This window comes from Nerophis lumbriciformis, linkage group LG01 (assembly GCF_033978685.3).
Source record: "Nerophis lumbriciformis linkage group LG01, RoL_Nlum_v2.1, whole genome shotgun sequence".
Lineage (NCBI taxonomy): Eukaryota > Metazoa > Chordata > Actinopteri > Syngnathiformes > Syngnathidae > Nerophis > Nerophis lumbriciformis.
Window position 1 is genome coordinate 39,387,318 of NC_084548.2, and position 20,771 is coordinate 39,408,088.

The 20,771-nt window shown below is 39.4% G+C and overlaps 1 protein-coding gene across 3 annotated transcripts; it reads right to left on the reverse strand.

Moving 5' to 3' along the window:
- Positions 1-225: 225 nt before the first annotated feature.
- Positions 226-19,823, reverse strand: slc17a9b (solute carrier family 17 member 9b). 3 transcript variants are annotated; one of them, XM_061981050.2, is made up of 13 exons: positions 19,269-19,815; positions 17,627-17,824; positions 14,008-14,147; positions 13,505-13,604; positions 13,306-13,436; positions 13,095-13,191; positions 9,933-10,029; positions 7,852-7,939; positions 7,729-7,763; positions 7,475-7,590; positions 2,757-2,812; positions 2,644-2,673; positions 226-2,284 (listed from the first exon to the last, which is right to left on the reverse strand). In XM_061981050.2, exons 1-13 carry the CDS (start codon positions 19,400-19,402, stop codon positions 2,106-2,108), a joined length of 1,401 nt encoding a protein of 466 aa, XP_061837034.1. In that variant the 5' UTR covers positions 19,403-19,815; the 3' UTR covers positions 226-2,105. The 3 variants fall into 3 exon arrangements, with proteins under 3 accessions (XP_061837034.1, XP_061837044.1, XP_061837038.1); XM_061981060.2 differs by having other exon boundaries at positions 17,697-17,824; positions 19,269-19,417; XM_061981054.1 differs by lacking the exon at positions 7,475-7,590 and having other exon boundaries at positions 19,269-19,823.
- Positions 19,824-20,771: the final 948 nt, after the last annotated feature.

A 20,771-nucleotide genomic window follows, 5' to 3' on the forward strand; every position in this document is an offset into this window, starting at 1 on the left:
GGTACACACACACACTGCGTCCTGCTGGTCTGGACTTGAGATGTTGGGCTGGGGTGGACCCCTAGTGGGACCAGGGTCTACTGAAGAATCTATTCTATAGCTGGTGCAATGATTCATTGGGAGGTCAGGTCAAGTCACGTTGGACTCTTCTTGTTATCAATACGTTACTGCCTCCCTGTGGTGATGCACAGGAAGAACATGAAAATATTGCAGCCAACTCGCAAGTGTTGACAAAATAAATTTTTATTCAAAGTTACGACATGCTTTTAAATTACAGCATAATTAAATTGCAAAACTGAATTTTCCTCCAGTATTGCATTTCTTAATTACAGATGTATGTTTTAATCAAAAATCTCAGGGGAACCCACCAAGAGCAACTTATTGTACAAAAAACATTGGGCAGGATAGTAACCGAAAGACGATAGAACAACATGGACAAACAATGTGGTAAACAAATAAAAAATAAGGAATATCAGGTATTTGTTGAGCTGATAAAGTAACACATATTGTGGCATGAGAATTCATTTTAAGTTGAGTATAGTTTTGAAATATTTGTTTGAAAGTGCTGTAGAATTTGTAATACATATTGTATTTTTCCAAAAATGAAGCCTTTTTTAAAATTTCTCTCAGGACATGTAATTACTTGATATTGTAATTGATATCCAATTTTTGAGACACCCTGTTTATGTCAACGTGTATTATTATAAATAGCCATATTGTGTGTTACATACATAGAAAGTATGCAAACAACACTGAACTCCCATTTTTGCAACAACTAATAAGGTGGATTTTACAAACAGCCATTACAGAATCCAAAACACGATGTGCTGTTTGGTGAAAATAAAGAAAAGATAAAATGACACAATTAAACCCACTGTGACTTCCAAACAGGCACAAAAATCTAGATGCATAGTCAACTAAAGTCAAGTTAGATATGACATCTAACAGAAATTAAAAGCTACAAGCATTCATTTTAAGTCTTACATTCAATTTTTGTTCCGAATGTGCAACAATAGAACACAGATCTTTGTCAAATTTAAGGCCTGCAACATTCATCATGTCAGTGTATGACATGGGCACTGTACATCAGAGGACAGCATGACAAATTAGTGCGCAGAGAAACACATCACAAATACCCCAATCACTGACTTAACTTCCTGTTTGACAGTTCTACAGTAAGTGCAATAGGTGTTTCCACCGAGACTCTAATAAGGACTACAGAGGTTTATAGTCTCATTCATACTGCATCATGTTTGCATACTTTTACGCTCTCTAAAAATATTTTGAGACTGCAAAAACAATTTTAAGCCGTATAAATATATAGGTACTCAAAATGATTGCAAATACAGCGTGCAACGACATAAAAAAGCTAAGAAACTAAACATTTTCAGTAACTTTGGTCTTTCTGATTAAACATTTGCTGAGACGACAAACAGGTCGAACAAACTCATTCATCTTGCACCTCTCTGTAACAGGCATGTGTAACCATGGCGATGGGGACAAAAAAACACAAAGAAACTAACGCTTAATGCTTTTTGTAACTGGAAAAGCACTCAGTCATGAGATGACTTTGTAAAAGTGCTTTGGGTACACTTCTGCCTCCAACAAATTGTACAGCTTCATAATTACCACATGCATTCATTTTGTTGTCAAGACTAATGAAGTGTATACTGAGGGATTAAGGCTTTTAAAATATAGAACATTTCAGACTGCTAACAAGTGAGTAAACAATGATGTGCAGTTTTCGGAATTAATGATATCTTCACGGGCCAATGCACCACCCTCCCCCAAATTTATGTGAAAAGTAATGTTTGTTTATGTTAAACAAGCAAATAAATGAGAAAAGGCAGATGAAAACTTCATAACAGAGACAAACTACAAGGTGTAGCTAGTTGACATTTAAGCATGGTGTGCTTTTTTTCCTGATATCCTTCACCAGCCATGGCAAACGTTTTTTGGTGATGATGTGATTAATAAGCAGACTCAGCTGTGTGCTTAACACACCTTTTACACATGTGTTTGTCTATGAGCTCGAGAGATACAGAGAGAGCCACACCTCCCGTGATCAGGATGAAACTCCTCCACTCTCTTTAAGGACAGAGTATTCAAATGCGGGTATGGTGGTGGCGAATCTTGCTAGGGTCAATGTCGACGCGGCGGGCCTGACCAAAAGCCAGGAAAGTGCACAGGCCTAGCAGATTGACGGCGGTGATGAGACCAAACATGGAGGCCCATGAGCCTGTGGACTCGATGAGATACCCCGAGAAATATACCATGAGGACCCCTGCAAAGGAACACACACAATGTCAGCACAATAGAACAGGGGATCGAGTAAAAAAAATGGCAGGTCGGTTTGATAGATCTGTGTGCTGCTGAGAAAATGTCAAAAGTTCATTGCAACTCCCTCACAGGACCACCAATTGTCTATAACACGGTGGCCTCCATTATTCATCTGGCATGTCATGATGACTTCTTGATTAAATATATATGACACATGGGAGCATGCCTGAACAGCCGGCACGTGAGCTCAAAGCCAGGGTTTTGAAAGGTAGATTAATTATTTGACCTAATAGATTGTAAAAAGATGAACGATTCATAAAGTGATTTTTTTTTCTGTTGCTGCTCAACTTGAAATAAACTCACCTGAGAATGCTCCGCATGTGTTCATAACACCTGTCAGAGAAATGCAGGCACACACATTATGGATTAAAGAAAAACCCCTTGTATGGTTGTCAAGTAAATCCTTTTAAACTTACCGAACAAGGCTCCTGCACAAGATGGAGCAAGGTCTTGAACGTTTACAGACACACCGCTGTAAAAATAAAAACATACTTTAATTCATTTGATCAATTCACTCAAAATATAAACATTAGAATTAAGAAGAGGTATGGCAATTGGTAAATAAAATGCACAAACTTAATAAACAGGGGATAGAGAATACATTATTTAAATAAAATGAAGATAACTGGATGAATGGTTACAAATACACTATGAGACAAATGTGTTCGATTTCCACAATGACTCCATCTTACAGAGCAAAATTCCGTTTTGCTTTCAGAATCAACTCTGATAAATAGCATGTTTTTTGCAAATATATACTGCATGTTTTAGTTAGGGTTAAAAATCACCAACATAGCAAAATTGTATTTGTATGAAAACAACTATTACAAAGTTACACTGGAAAAACAAAAAGGTCTGTTAGAAGAGAAACTGAACTAGTCCTGTGTGGCACATTATGATGTGTGATGCTGTAGATTCATTAAATGATGTTTTCCGTTTACCGCTATGGAAATGTGCCCTATCAAGTATGAATGACTGATTTACTTCCAGTGTCTGTTGTGACGTGACCTGTTGCCAGTGTTAAAATAGCCAGGTGAAATTCTAATTTGACATGACAGATTGTTTCACCAAACCAAACTGCTATGGCAGGATTACTACTGAGTGAGGCACTTTCGCAACTACATGGGCAACATCTGGAGTCTAACTTTAGTGGGTTACTCTGACTGGCCGACAATTCGGAGGGGGGGGCTTATCATCTCTTTCCTCTGCACTCGACTTTCACCACTTCATCTTTATTAATTAAATAGTGGGCCGCTCCTTGCGGTTATGTCTGCTTTTGCAGCACCATGTCCTATTAGGACGAACAATCCAATAGGTGGCCCGACACCTCTTTTAAGGGTGAGATTTTCTCCACGTTTCGTACACCAAACACCTCCAGACGTCTAACTTGTAGGTTACTTTTGGTGACCACTACTTTTTTTCCCCTTGCCATGCATTACGGTCACAAGCCATCTGTTTCAAGTTACAGCAAAGACAGACGCGGGCACTAGCCACGTCGTCATAATTGCATGGCCTGCTATGTTTTCCTCCGCTCTTGTCATTTTACATTGCTCTAATCAAAGACCCCAAATGATAATGTTCTGGTGCGCAGGTTTGGTGACTATTAATTAAAACATAAATAATTAACTGGGGTTATTACTATTGCAATAATGACATGCATTCCCAATATGCGAAATGACTCTCTGTAATGCCGTGCCTTGTTTTATTGCATTTTTATATAATAATGATGGTTTGTATGATTGCGATGTGATAGTGATATTATTAAGAGGTGGATTATGTTGTCTAAATCCCTTCTGAAGGCCCAAGTATGAACTGCACCCGCAAGCTATGACTTTGACAATGAATGTTGACTATGTACTGTACAAACGATCCCCACAAACGGATGGCTATTCTGTCTTGGTGTGGTAGCGAAGGCCCTCTTTGTAAGCGCTTGGGCTGTCACATAACTCAAAACTTGCATAGTAGTGGAGGCCCTTAGGGATATTTTCGTTCACTTTTGTCTAAAAGCGCCAAATTTGGCACAGGTATAGCTCAGGGCATACTTAAATGATTTAGCTAGGGCGCCCGCGCCGGTGACCTTTGGGGTCGCCACAGCGGCCAATCAAATAAGGCCGCCACTTGTAATAGCTTTTGTCTCTAACATTTGAAACAGATGAGCTACAAATGTTTTCTTGGTGTCTATTTCATGCGTTTTGACAATTACAAATGTGTTGGAATGCTCATTTTTATTTTTGGGTGTGTCTAGACCCCTAATTTGCATATTTCCAAGTGGCGTTTTGCTATTCTGAAGACATTGGACGTAACTTGGGCATTGTTATGAGTAAAACCTGGTGCAACATGCATGATTCCTTTCTAATGTTTATATGAAATGTCGGGGGGGTGCTTAAAGGGCACTACTCTTTGGCTACTTGCGGGGGAGGCCACGTGGAGGCTGTCTTCTTCTCTCCCTTTTGTATTTTTTTTAAATTATATAATTTAATTTTTATTTTTTTGGGGGGGTGGGGTTGTTGTTGTTTTTGTTCCTCAATTACTTGACAAAAGCTGCACCAAGTGTGCGCATCCAGGTTAGTGTGCTGGACCCTCACATCCACACAATGAGGTGCAACAAGACTTCTTGCACCCGCAGCAAAGAAGGATGGCACAGGCTGTACTGGCATCAGGCAGATGGGTCCAGTATGGTTCCCAAGTCTTTGTTGTCGAGCTGTTCCATCCCCACATTCCAAAATTGGGAATATTCAGTTTGACGAAGGTTGCCTGACTCCAATAAAAACTGGCCTGCAGCAGTGCCCTTCTGTATAATCCTCATAGGCTTTGAGGAGTCCTGGTCCTTGAAGGACAATGTCATTGAATACTCTTAAAGGTTCAGGAACAGATACCGTAAGACAGTTGGAAGGTAAGGTGCCATCAAATTTGTGTCCTGGTTGTAAACAATACTTGTGTAAAACCAAGGCAGCCCTTGTCAACAAAAGTGCCTCATCTTGATCAATCTGGTTGGAATCATGGCCTCTAGCTACACTGTCTGCCACTTTTTGCTTGCTTGCAATGTACGTCTCCCTCCCTTTCTGGTGTTCACTCCAGTCAGGCAGAAAAGAGAGGAGATGTTTCTTGAATCTTGTTGTGTGAGGTTCATTATAACAACAGACATACCCACGTTCATTCATAAGGGTTCTCAAGAGTTGCCTTAAATTTGAAATCGTGAAGGAGCAATCTGAATCCTCAACTAGGGCAACAATTTGCGCTATAGTCAGAGGGTCAAAGGTTTCCCTGGATTCACTGGTAGATGCTTCTTCTTCTGATATGCTGGAAGATGTTTTATGTTGTGCAACTTGTGCTGCATATCTCAAGTTCAGATAACGTTTGGTATGATAGTACACATCTGCTGCGTGCACATCAGACGCTTGAGTAACTAATCTCCCAAGAAGTTTAAAATCTTTACTAGATTCTGCCCAGCTTTCATTTTGGAATCAACATTATTTGTTAATGCCTTGTGCAGATCTTTCGTATGCTCCCCTTCACATATCACACAATGAATACCACTGGTTTGGGGTTGACTTGATCAAAGCTTTTTAGGACTTAATAAGGAGGGGACAGCATGCTCCTCATGCTTTCGAGCCCTTTTAACACGAGAACTACTACAGTAGCTTCTGCAGCGTTTGTGGTATTTGGCCTTATTTAATACAAGTGTTGATGCGATACCTGAACCATCATTCAATTGATCAATCAATCAATCAATCAATCAATCAATGTTTATTTATATAGCCCTAAATCACAAGTGTCTCAAAGGGCTGCACAAGCCACAACGACATGATCAATTGTGACATTTATACATGAAGATATAGCATTCGCAATTTCAATGAAATCTTTGAGATCCTTTTCTAGCGACAAAAGTCCTTCGCTTTTGGGTGTTTGTAAGGGGTCATCAGACTGTAATTGGCAGAGACAACATAAGTCCCAATTGATGCTGATGCTGCTACTATTACTATCAGATGATGTGGAGGCCATATTGTTTGATAATAGCTACACTGAAAAATGCATTACATGAAAATAAAGTTGATGATTTTCACAAAGTTAGATTAGGCAGTAGAATGACTGTACATAGATAAGCTCTTCTGTATGATTTTCACATCAGGAGAAGTCAGGAGACACAAGAGTAGCCTGTCGAGGGACCAAACTATTATCACAGTGTGGATAACAGTGTCGGAGCCTTCTCTGTAAGATACGTTTCTGTTTCTGTTGAAACAGAAACCTATATTACAGGGGGGGGGCACTGACTTTCTCTACTTTTAGGTTTATGTTACTGTTGAAAAAGAAACCTGTATTACAGGGGTGGGGGACACTGACTTTCTCTACTTTTAGGTTTATGTTACTGTTGAAACAGAAACCTATATTACAGGGGTGGGGGACACTGACTTTCTCTACTTTTAGGTTTATGTAACTGTTGAAACAGAAACTTATATTACAGGGGTGGGGGACACTGACTTTCTCTACTTTTAGGTTTCTGTTTCTGTTGAACCAGAAACCTATATTACAGGGGGAAGGGGGGTAACACTGACTTTCTCTACTTTTACTAATGTTACAATGAAATATATCTGTAGCTTTACATTCTATCTGTGTTGAAATATATGTACAATACATTTTGGTAGATAATGGCTATGTTGTTAATATGGAAATTAAAGTACTCTAATAAATAAATGATCATAAATCTGATCATTCCAGTATGTTTCTGATGCTCAAAAAACCTAAAATAGTCTGCCAAAAGTATCAAAAGTTAAGGTACACCTAATTTTTACATAGTCGCCATCTTGTAAATATGCTAATTAGGTGTCCAGACACACCCAATCATAAAGATGATTTTTCCATCATATTTGTAATTGTCAAAAAACATGAAATAGACACCAAGTTTGGATTTGTAGCTCATCTGGTTCAAATGTAGAGGCAAAAGCGTGTTCAGGTGGTGGCCATATTGGATCAGCCGCTGTGGCGACGCCAAAGGTCACCTAGCCAAATCATTTAAGTATGCCCTGTGCCAAATTTGGCGCTTTTAGACAAAAGTGAATGAACACACCCTAAAATCTCCCTAAGGGCCCCCACTATAGGGTAAAGATTTTAAAAAGTGCAAGGTAAGTGGCAGTACCTGTGACTAAAGGTGGTGAGGCCCATAGTGGCTGACACATAGGCTATGGCCCAAGAGAATGTGATGTTGCCACAGAGAAGGATGGTGAACACACTGGAAACACCCATGGAAAAAAACTATAGGAATGAATTCACAGAAAAAAAAACAACAACATCAAACATTACAGAGACCGCAGCACTTTAGGGAATAGGATGTTTGTGTGCAGTGGACTTTGTGGGTTACATGATACTCAATGAGATTAATGATGACTATACCTGCATTAACTTCCTCACGGAAGCTGTGTCAAATCCTGATAACAATGGGGGGAAACAAGACACATCACAAGTGAAACCAAACTTCAAAACATTAGGCAAAGTGCTCAGGTTTTACTTTTATACCTTGACTAATTAGATGGTCCGACAGGCAACCACTGAAAAGGGATGAGGGAATGGCCACCAACCAAGGAATGACATTGAACACCCAACCCTAGGGGAGCAAATTGTTGCATAAGGATTCAGGAACTTTATTATGAAATCACCAGCACACATGGGATAGCTGAGACGGCAAAACCAGGCAATGTTTGTTTTCATTTTCTTTCTGTGCGAGGGTGGGGCATGACCCAATGAAAAAGGTTTCAATTTAACTTTGTAGAATTGTATATGTTGCCCCTACTTTCTTTGTGAATAACACATGCATTTTATGCAATGCAATTAAACTAATTACATGTAATCCTATGGAGGTGTACAATTTGTTAGTGAAAGTTAAGTTTTAAAAGAAGTATTCACTCATTTACTAAAATTGTTGTTTCAAGGATATTGGTTTGAAGAGTAAGCATTTTTGGACAGCTGATTTTTTTTTCCCTGGCGCAAACCGGGTTATTACGTATACGGTAATCCCTGAATTGCATATGGACGCATATTTGTATTGACAAGAATGAGAAAAATAATTCCCAGATAATCTTTTTTGTTTTCAGTATTGAGAATATCTTACATCTAGGTTTACTCATCCAGTTAGGATTTATTAGTTTCACACGTTTATCAAGTTACATTAAGGAACATCATTTGGTGACATTTGCACATTTCAACATATCTGAAAAGGAGTAGGAAGAAGCAACGCTTATATTTAATCCTTCCCCTTCTCCATGTATTTTCCTGATAGTTAATTCACACCATAACTTTTACATGTTTACATTAAGATCACCTTCTGTTTGAAAGAAGGGAAGGTGTTGGGAAAAAATTAATACGTAATAACTTATTGGTGATAGTCAATGAATGTTATGTATTGTACTTAAAAGGGCTGTTTGCAACATTTACACAGATGCCGAGAGGGCGCCAACTTCCAATGTAGTTTACAAAGTATATCCTGCCCTCTTACGGCTTTTTGTACGTAATGACGCATTACGAACATACATAACTCAGGCCCGCGCACTAGCTTTAGGTGTTGTTAGCTAATAATAGCAATTTGGGTAGTTAACGTGACTTGCCATTGAATGTATATTCTATCAAAACAACATGACGGCAAATTGTTGATTCTCTTGGACTGCTTTTGCAGTGTGCACATGCTGCCTGCGCGTATGTGTTGACGAGACCAGGTGAGTGACCACCTTAAACACTAATCATTTTATCCGTGCTGCCTGCACATATGTGTTGACGAGACCAGGTGAGTGACCACCTTAAACACTAATCATTTTATCCGGGCCGGTAAAAAAACTTATTTCATAGTGTTTGTAATTGTGAAAAATATAGAGAATTATAAAACAAATGTGTTCTGTTAAACCACTGATGGCAACATAAGGTAGGTGGTGTTCTTGTTATATTTTTTGCTACAAAAAATGTTACAGTGAGGAAGTTGTAAACAGCACCTTTAATATTGTAGAATCTGTCACTTTTGTAGTTGTTTATTAGTTGTGTCTTTTATGTACTTGTAGTCGAAATAATGTCATATTCAGTATTTGTCTAGTTCCTTGATGTATTTAACAAGTACCTAGACTTCTACCTATCCATTTAATTAATATAGATTTTGCAATTGGCGCTCACAGTGCTCTGCATCTTCCTGTTTCCTCAACTCGCGTGCCTTTTTGGAATGTCAGCGTTGCATTTTGTTAAATGCTCATTATGTAGCTGACATTACATTCAAAAATGCAATTTAATTTAAAAGCGATGACTGCTTTTTTCACCTTGTTTGTAATATTTTGAGGAACAAAATAGATTATGATGTTATAGTGGAGTAACTGATATTCAATAAATACAATAAAAACAAATAAACCACAAAAAAAATCCACTCAAAGGCCTTCTTTTTAGGGTGCATTAATATATTTTCGCTAATTTGTTTGCTATTAACAACAACAAAAGGAGTGTGGCCATGATAACTAGTACAACGAGAACGCTTTAGCGTAAACATCATTGCCTCACTCTTGATCAACAATCTGTTTTTTCTTGAACCTTTTTCCCTTTTTCAAAATTTCAAGTGATCATGTTACCTTAGCATCAGGGAAAGTGTCTATAAAGAAGGTCGGCAGCCATGACAACAGAGTGAAGAAGGTGCTTGCTGTGCAAAGGTGCGTAATGATCACGGCACTGGTATGGAAATAAAGCAAAACAGCAACACACATTAATGACAGTGATGTCTGTGCATCTGGTTCTACCTTAGAGACCACAATGTTAAGAGAACAGTTAACACACAAAGGTTCTTAAAAGGGAGCACATGACTTGTATCCTCCTAACATGTAGGAGATGAGGTGAAACAGGGGAGTAATCAACATCAGACATTTGTCAACAATCCCATCACAAACACCACCATATATTTTTCCAGCGAACTGGTACTCACGATGAATGAAAACATCTTCCTGCATGAATATTCCTTTTAGATGAAGACACTGGATTCAACAATGCCTTCTTATCTGCAACACGGTCCTTTGACAATGAATTGTTCCTAAGTATACTGTATGTATGCTCTAATTCTTGATTTTTGGGTGGTTGAAGTTTACTTCGAACATGTATACAGTTTCAATATGATACGACACACATATTTCCATTTCCTTTTACAACATATCTGAAAAGGAGTAGGAAGACGCAAAGCTTATTTAACCCAACCCTTTTAGCAATTACTAAAACATATGTTTATCTCTTGTTCCTAATTTGTAACACAATTTACATCAAATATTTGAAAATACAACAAGTATGTTAATACATAGTTAAAGGGGAACTGCACTTTTTTTGGAATTTTGCCTATTGTTCACTATCATGAAAGACAAGAACGCACATGCCTCCATCAACATTTTGTATACACACTGCAAGTCTATATATAATGTAGTAACAAATACGTTCATAACAATATGTAATATGTACAATATTTACCGTATTTTCGTTGTTTTAATCATTGCCAGAACTAATTCCCCGGCGCATCGATTTCCGTTTCAATAGCAGCGCACTTCCGACTTCTCGCAAAAACTTTGTGTTCCTACTTCCGGATACTAAGGCGTGTGTGTCTTCTAATCATAGCAGACTTGGCAACAGACGATGAAAACGACTATTTTTGGACAAATGAGGATTCACAACCTTATCTTTTTTAATTTGATGAACGAAGGATGAACTACTGCTTCTTGAAGCGAGCACGTAGAAAAGGGTGAAACATTGGGGCAGATGGAAGCCGATAGAGTGAGGTCAGTGTGACACGAAGCTGCAAATGTGGAATTTGGAGACAAGCTATTTCGACACAAACGGCTTACCCCAAATAAACCAGAAAGAATGTGCCCGGCCAGCTGGACAAAATGCACAACTGTCCATCGAGTGAGTCACACATTAATATTGATCATGATACACGAAGTCATGCGTGTTATTAAAACTAGAGTACATACTTTTGTACATTGTCTGGTTAGCGGTGTACAAACAAAACATGAAATGTGGGCTAACACTTTACAGATACTGTAATTTGATTGTTCATGTTTTTCAGTCAGTACAGATTGGTGTCCTATCGCAGTGTTGTGCATTACAGACTCAAACGCGTTCCGTGCGGTCGTAGAAGCTAGCTTATGTCTTTCCGTAGTTAGCTTTTACGGCTAATAATGTAGCACACCGATGTGTTAGTACGCTACAAAAATAGTTCCTCAGTGTTTGCTCGTACAATAACAATGTCACCAGTTTGGTTATTATACAGGTTACGGAACGTAAATGAAGTATTGGAGGCGGTTTTTGAATGCATTTTTAAAGTGATTTAGAGGTAGAATTGATTGCTCCCATTAGCTGCATTGCGAGCGACATAGAACAAGACGATGTTTACATGTTAGAATGCAAAAAAAAAAAAAAAAAACGTTTGTCTTCTTCTCTTCAATAATGATTGTGAACAATAGGCACATTTTTTATTTTACAGTTCCCCTTTAAGTCAGTTATGATTCACTAAATGAGATGTATATCTTAATTTCAATAAGTTCAAGACATTTATCATAATTATTATTCTTTGTACTGAGCAAATACTTGTAGTTTGATTAGCAACATACACTGGATCATATTAGTACATTGTCTGACTTCTTTGCTTAACCCATTCCTTTAATGCCTGATGTGTCAAAGGTTTTAAGTGTTGTACGTGCATGCACATTCTTTTAAGTTAGATTTGTCACTGAGATTATATTTCCCCTCTTTTGTTGAGAATAAGTGCTGTACATTCTTGAGTAGCAGGTTATAGTTTTCTTTATGCATAATTTTAGCTTTTTGCGAATGCATCAAGTCATTGAATTAAATATGTTTTATTAAATTAATAAAGGGCTTGTATGTTCTCTAAATCCAACATTGTTGGTCTGATGTACTAAAATCAAAATAACATGCGCTAACCAGCATGAGCAATCTTTAAAATAGCATGTATGGGCGTGTTGCGTGCGATCTACTAAGACTGCGTGTGCAATTAAAAATGAGGATTTTGCATGTACGACACCGGGCACCACCACGGAGACACTATATTTACTGTACATCCATGTTATCATTCTCCTACCTGTGGTGTTTTGGTGTGTTTTCAAACAAGCAGGAGACATTTACCACGTGTTATGGGTATTTTAGAAGCGGCTGTGCAGTGCATCTTGACTGAAGATAGGTGTGCCAAGCTTTTGGCATTGTATACAAAAGTACTTGTGGCTACAAGGTGCATCAACAAAAGTATTGAACAAATACTGTGAATACGTACATGTGAGGTTTATTTTTATTTTTATTATTTTTAATAAATGTGCACATTAAAAAAAATAAACTTTTCACATTGTGATTAAGGGGTATTGTCTGTAAAATGTTGAGAACATTTTTTTTTGTGAATTTTGGAATAAGGCTGTAACATAAAAACATGTGGAAAAGTGAAGCGCTGTGAATACTTTCCGGATGCATTGTAAATTTAAGGTTCCGAAATGTCTTCATTGACTTCTTTTATCGCTTTCATATCATTTCCATTACAGTCAGTTGATGTCCTGGATTTACATTTCTTTACAATTTAGATTATTTCCTCGATCTATGATGTCATTCAAGCCCTCAACTGACCCAGTATCTGGTATCCTTTGTGCCAGGTTGGTTCGATATTTTCGAAGTAGTTATTTGATAGCCTGTTCTTATACTTGTTGAACCTGTTTTCCGCCTCTGTAAATCTTTGTGTTAAAATATTGTCTCACCAGACTGCAGGTTGTCTGAAGAGCCGTAACCAATGTCTTTTGGCTAGTCTGGCCTGCGGACCACTATTTCCCAGGGATTCCAGAGATATAATGGGCCCTATGAGTACATGGAGTGTGAACACAGGAGGGTGGGAATACGTAAGGGCAGTGACCTCATGTGTACTGATAAGCAGCAACTCGACACCAAACATTAATTGAAAATCTCACTTGCCTTCTCCTTTGAGTAAGTATTTCCACATGCAGTATGCCCAAATTACTGCCAGCAGACCTGACACATAGAACACGCTCTCCCATCCATATAGGTCCAGCATGAGGGAACCAGCCCCTCCAATCACAAGAGTGCTGAAATAGGTTGCCTGAGCGTGAGTTAAGATGGCCCGAACCATATCTTTATGTAAGACGTGACTCACCCCAGGTATGAGCCGCTGCCCACAGTGCTCATGAGGAAGCCTCGCTCACTCTCCACCACCTTTTGTGAGCATAGGCTTGCCAAAGAAGGATAATGAACACCTGCATTCAAGAGCACACGACTGATAAGTAAGATACTAAATTAATTAAATCATGAAACAACAAAGAATCTAGACAATATGCAAAAGTGTATTATTGTACTTCTAACTTGCAAGTGTGACAAGCCGCACAGTAGAATGACAATTAGTTAATGTGTATAGAGCATACACCCATTTATGAAAAGTGTCTTAACTTGTTTCACAGTTCTTTGGTTACATGTAACAGCTTGCCAGTCATCACAGAAAATATCTATGACTTGCAGAACAACTAACATTTGATTTACATTACAGTAATGTGTATGGCAGTGGTTCTCAAACACTGGTGTGTGGCAATGTCTATAAATCTGACAAAAGAGGGGTACATCACTACTTTTTAAGTTTTGTATTGAGGAATCAAACTATTTTACCTTGTAAAAGGCCCATGAGGAAGCGGGCCAGTGTCATGGAGAACATCGGCTGGGAGCAGAAATGAGCCAAGAAGGGGGTAAAGGCTGTCATCGAGCCCCAGGCAGCTGCAGAGAGCAGGAGGACTTTCTCTCCTCCCACCCTTGAAACACATGACTGCATTATTACCTTCTACCAGTGACTGGGTGATCACCTGAATAGCATCCATTCATCTACACATCCCGACTGTTTAAATAGAGTAACTCGACAAATAACTGAGTACATCATTATGGGTCATCATTGTAACATGTGATTTTCCAACAATGTGTGTGTGGACCCAGCAAACAAAAGCTAATCAATGCTGACCACCAGCAGGATCTTAAAGATCATATTTACAGCAGGGATCCCAGTGAGGTAAAAGAAAAAAGAAGAGAGATTGGAAAAAAAGTCAAGGGGGTCCTTTGGGGGATTCAGGGGAACATTTTAGCCATTTTTAAGATACTTTGTAAGGCATTTCCAACATATACATTTAGTTAAAAGTTTTCACGTGGGGAAAAAAGTGCGGAGAAAAAAAAAAAGAGAATAAAGACATAATTATGATAACAAACATTGTAATTGTAAAGACTGAAATATTGTGTTGAACTACAGAGTGACTTAGTAAAGTCATGGATGTAAGATTGCATTTATGGTGTCTGCTACAAGTTTGTTCAATTATAACATGAAGCTTCTTGTTACATGTAATCTTAATACGTTCATAATTATACTTGATAGTGCTTTTAAGGCAACTTTGGCCATGCAGCACTAGATCGAGTACAAGTTAGTGGGTTTACTATTGTAAATCATGATTAAAATCATGAGACATAACATTGACTGGTCAAAAGCAATATGCCATATTATTACTAAGAGTAGTAACTTATGATAATGACTGACCAGGCAGTTTGTAGTTTTGTTTTCTCAATCTCTTTTTCTTTGATTGTTTGCTTCCCTTGCAATGCTGTTGGAATGACAACCAGCCGTTGCCTTTGATCACTTTCCCATCGCAAAGACTGCAAAGTGTTGAGCTTGAAACTGAATTTCGAAAGCAGGTATCCTTCGACTTCTTTTTGTAACCACGACCAATTCAAATAATTCTTTATCCCCGCATCCAACCGAGACACCGTTCTGCAATCTCTCTAATGGAGGATATCTTTCTTCATCGATATGTTGAAAAAATCGTGAGCTTGCCAGAGCGAGCAATTACACAAAACACATATGCGTTATTTCAAATCCATCCATCCATCCATTTTCTACCGCTAGTCCCTTTCGGGGTCACGGGGGGTGCTGGAGCCTATTTCAGCTGCATTCGGACGGAAGGCGGTGTACACCCTGGACAAGTCACCACCTCATCACAGGGCCAACACAGATAGACAGACAACATTCACACTCACACTCGTCTTGAGAACTGTGTGGGCATTAAGGGCGCCGCCCTCAACTGGTTCCGGTCGTACCTAACCGACAGGAGTTTTTGTGTAAAAGTAGACAGTTTTATGTCTTCCACAACTCCTTTACCACATGGGGTCCCCCAGGGCTCAATCCTTGCCCCAATTTTATTTGGTTCTATTTTTAGGAAGTACAGTATTGCATTTCATTTTTATGCCGATGATTGCCAGATTTATTTTCCCATGGCACAAAATAACACGGTTCAACGTCTTATTGACTGCCTGCACGACATCAAAGTCTGGCTTTCAGCTAACTTCCTGAGCCTAAATGAAGACAAAACAGAAGTTATGTTGTTCGGTCCAAGTCGCTCTCCCTCCCCCAACGTTGACCTCGGCACTCTGACCCCGTATCTCAGCGACTGTGTCACAAACCTGGGGGTAAAGTTCGACTCAGATTTTAAATTCGAAAAACAAATCAGCAGCGTCGTTCAAAAAAGCTTTTATCAATTATGCCAAATAGCGAAAGTGAAACCGCTTCTATCAGGACATGATCTTGAGAAATTAATCCACGCCTTTATCTCGACTCGTCTTGACCACTGCAATGCCCTGTATGTAGGCATTAGCCAGGCCTCCCTCGCCCGCCTGCAGCTCGTGCAGAACTCTGCTGCTCGTCTGCTAACACAGACCCGCAGACGTGAGCACATCACCCCTATTTTAGTGTCCCTTCACTGGCTCCCTGTGCGTTATCGAATCAATTTTAAACTCCTTTTATTTGTTTTTAAATGTCTAAACAACCTCGCGCCAACCTATCTCTCCGACCTCCTTCAGCCTTACTGCCCCACCCGATCCTTAAGATCAGCCGATCAGCTGCTGTTGACGGTCCCTGACACAAGGCTGAAGCTTAGAGGTGACAGAGCTTTCGCCGTTGCTGCTCCCAAGCTCTGGAACGACCTACCTCTGAGTATTAGACAAGCCTCCTCTCTTCCTGTTTTTAAATCTCTCTTAAAAACATACTTTTATTCCATGGCTTTTAACACTGAGTGATATCCATCCTGCAATGGCGCCCCATAATACACCTGCTGTGAACCTGTTTTTATGTTTTTATGTTTTTATTTATTCTATTGTAGCTGAGATAGGCTCCAGCGCCCCCCGCGACCCTGAAGGGAATAAGCGGTAGAAAATGGATGGATGGATGGATATTTTATTTATTTATTTTTTATCGTGTTCTGTTTGTGTTGTGTTATGTTTGCTCGGTACTCGTATTATCTTTTAACCTGCCCATTGTACAGCACTTTGGCTAACCCTGTGGTAAATTTTAAATGTGCTTTATAAATAAAGTTGATTTGATTTGATTTGACATTCACACACCAGGGCCAATTTAGTGTTGCCAATCAACCTATCCCCAGGTGCATGTTTTTGGAGGTGGGAGGAAGCCGGAGCACTACACGATATTTACCAATCTTATACTATTATATTAACATGTTAAATACACAAGTACCTAAAAATGTGAAGATGTTAAGGAGACGTTTACTAGCAAAAATGCAGCTGACATTTTTGTTTTCTCGTTTTATGCGCAGTCACAAGGTATATTACTTCTGAGCGTTCCCTGATGTCAAAAGAAGCAACAGACGGTGACCAAAACACACGAATGCAACTTGACTGGATCAATACGCATTGTTTTAGCTCAGTGGTTCTTAACCTGGATTCGATCGAACCCTAAGGGTTCGGTGAGTCGGCCTCAGGGGTTAGGCGGTGCCTCCGCCGCGGAGGTCAAGACACACCCGACTCATCGTGTAAATAAAAGCTTCTCTCTATCGGCGTATTATGGATACCCCCAAACAACGTTCCCTCTAATTTTCCATCTGATTTGCAGGTGTGTAATTTGTTGTGAGTTCATGCACTGTGTTGGTTTTGTTCTTTGAACAAGGTGATGTTCATGCACGGTTCATTTTGTGCGCCAGTAAAACAACTTAACTGTCTTGAATTTGAAAAAATAATTTTTATTTTTATTTTTCACTAAAGAAGGGTTTGGTGAATGCACATATGAAACTGGTGGGGTTCGGTACCTCCAACAAGGTTAAGAACCACTGTTTTAGCGGTTTTATATGGAAAATAAATACTACTTTGGCTAGAAAAATAGCAGAATTCCGCTAAACAGCGCACATCTGGGATCCCTGCTTAAGCAAACACGGTTCAGTATGCGTATGCCATGTCTTATACATACCGGTCACTGACATAGCCTCCCAACACTTGGGTGAAGCAGTACCCCCAAAAGAAGCTGCCCAGAACCATACCGGACTCTCTCTTGCTCCAGTTGAACTTGTCTGCCATACTGACTGCACAGATGGGCATCGCCACCCGGGCACAGTAGAGGAGGCAGGTCCCAAGTAGGAGCACCACTGTCCATATCCTTGCCACGGGCCTACACAGGGGGACATATACACTTTAAAACAGGGGTCGGGAACGTTTTTGGCTGAGAGAGCCATGAAAGCCAAATATTTTAAAATGTATTTCCATGAGAGCCATGTAATATTTTTTTTAACATTGAATACAACTAAATGCATGCATTTTTAAGTAAGACCAACATGTTTAGAGTATAATAAGCAGGCATGTGATTTGACCACAATGAAAAAGACTGAAAACATTTCCGAGGTTCTGGGGGACGAAGGCCCCCAGCCAGGTCCAGGGCGGTGCCCTGGTGGGGGGACAAGGGGGGCGATGCCCCCCGAAGCTCCTGGTTTTTCACCAATTTAACATGCTAAAATTAACAAAGACAGCACCATTTGAAGAAAATATTTTAGTGTTTAAAGACATGAAAACATTAATAGAACATACCTTTCTTCAAGTTGTTTGATATGTTGTTGGCGTTTCGCATGTACTTCCAAAGCCTTGAAACCTCGTGATCCATAGTCAATATTATCATGACACCACGTGCACAAAACCTTTCCGGGACGATCGATTTTCCGAATAAAATCACCGAACAAAGTCGTAACTTCCTTCTTCCAACAGTATCAGTGATTTCCCTATCCATCCAGTCCCATTGAAACTTATTTTTGACATGTTTATCAATTCATTTTACTCGTAAAGCGTCCTTTCTCTCGAGAACAGACATCGTTTACATATGGAAAATGGCGGTAATAACCATTATGAATGATGACGTTATTAACGTCATCATTCATAACAGATGTCCTGATTGGTCACAAGGAACATATCGACCAATCAACTACGGCGTAATATAAACTACGTCTCGAATCTTGATTAAGGGTCGAAAAAAAAAAACGGGAGATAATTATTATTTTTTTTCCCGAGATTAAAAAAGACGGAATTCCGACTTTAGATGGAAAAATCACATGCCTGAATAAGTCTCTTATTCTTTTTAATAACATTGTTATTCTGAAGGTAACCAACAATAAATAAAATATTTCTTACCATTAATGCGACTTCTGGTGCTGCATGGTTTTGCTGATGGCTTTGTGATTACCAGCGGAATTATTCATTACTTATCGTGATAAGCAATGTCAGCTAAGATTTATCTGAGAGCCAGATGCAGTCATCAAAAGAGCCACATCTGGCTCTAGAGCCATAGGTTCCCTACCCCTGCCTTAAAATGTACTCATATTGGAGAAACAGTAAATGCATCATAACACGTTGTTATATTTGACAATCCGGGTGTTAACAAAGAACATCTAAATCTGTGTCAAAACAATTAAACAGCAAGTTAAATAGTATTAATTATCATTAAGAATACTGTTTAGTTACGTTAACCCCAAGTTATCGTGGCAAAGCTAGCTACACGTGATCACCAGTCAGAAAATAGCACTAAAATGTCATTAGGATTATGAGTCAATGAGGGTTTAAAATATTACCGCGGCCAGTGATTGTCGTATTCATCCCACTTCTTGTGACATCCAGGGACGCCGATCTTGTCGGGTGGATGGTGCTCCTTGTGACAGACCAGATCTGGACCATAGTTCTTACCATGTTTTTGAGTCACGGCCATTCAATGCGCGGTAGCTGCAGCCCCCCTCTCTCTCTTCCCAGCTTCGACTGTTTACTTCACTTTCTTCCCGGCAACGTAGGCAGTAAGACACGTCGTGCTTTTAGCGCTGGGAGAAACATAACTAGCCGGGGTAAAGCTACACGAACAGACAACCGGAAACTGAATGAAGGAGCGGGAGTGTGCTTGTCCTGATGTCCTGTGGAGGAGAGAATCCACGTGTCAGTTTTCTGACGCTGCAAATCTTCGCCTGGTCGTTAGAGGGAGTGCAACCAGGAAGTGAGTGTTTTCGACCGCTACTTATTTCCCAGCGCACTTCGATATCAGACTAAACTACCCAGATGTAGTTTACATCGTCCTTTCAGGTTTTTGGATTTGCAGGACGACTGCGGATGTGGCTGTGAGGATGCTGCAGGGTAGAATGTGCGCAGTCCCTGCAATGTTGTATACATGGGCCATGTGACACACAAGCGCCCTCTGGTTATGTCAGGGGTTGGCAACCCGCGGCTCTAGATGCGGCTCTTTAGCGCCGTCCTAGTGGCTCTTTGGAGCTTTTTCAAAAATGTATGAAAAATGGAAAAAGATGAGGGGAAAAAAATATATTTTTTGTTTTAATATGGTTTCTGTAGGAGGACAAACATGATACAACCCTCCCTAATTGTTATAAAGCACACTGTTTATATTAAATATGCTTCACTGATTCGAGTGCCGTTTTGTCCTACTAATTTTGGCGGTCCTTGAACTCACCGTAGTTTGTTTACATGTATAACTTGCTCCGACTTTCTAGGACGCGTTGTATGCCACTTCTTTTTCTGTCTCATTTTGTCCACCAAACTTTTAACGTTGTGCATGAATGCACAAAGGTGAGTTTTGTTGATGTTATTGACTTGTGTGGAGTGCTAATCAGACATATTTGGTCACTGCATGACTGCAAGCTAATCGATGCTAACATGCTATTTAGGCTAGCTATATGTACATATTGCATCGTTATGCCTCATCTGTAGGTATATTTGAGGTCATTTAGTTTCCTTTAAGTCCTCTTAATTTAATTTATATCTAATGACACACTATCTGTATGTAATATGGCTTTTAATTTGTTGCAGCTCCAGACAGATTTGTTTTTGTATTTTTGGTCCAATATGGCTCTTTCAACATTTTGGGTTGCGACCCCTGGGTTATGTAAACATGCTGCACTCAACTTTACTGACTGTACATACATACATAGTTTTGTTTTTTGTTTTTTTTGTCCTGTCCAGCTTCTCAGGGAGATATAGTTGATGTAGATGCCCATATCGGCTGTTCAGATTTACTTTACAAAAGAGAAGTGTAGGATACTTCTCTTGTTGCCTTATTTGTATTTGACTTTATTAAA

Excerpts from the sequence above, each read along its gene's own strand:
- slc17a9b (XM_061981050.2), bottom strand. The coding sequence starts at position 19,402 with ATGGCCGTGACTCAAAAACATGGTAAGAACTATGGTCCAGATCTGGTC. Across the intron at positions 17,825-19,268 it reads TACGACAATCACTGGCCGCG|GCCCGTGGCAAGGATATGGA; the intron begins GTAATATTTTAA and ends CCCCCTGTGTAG. Across the intron at positions 2,813-7,474 it reads CTCACCACCTTTAGTCACAG|CGGTGTGTCTGTAAACGTTC; the intron begins GTACTGCCACTT and ends TTATTTTTACAG.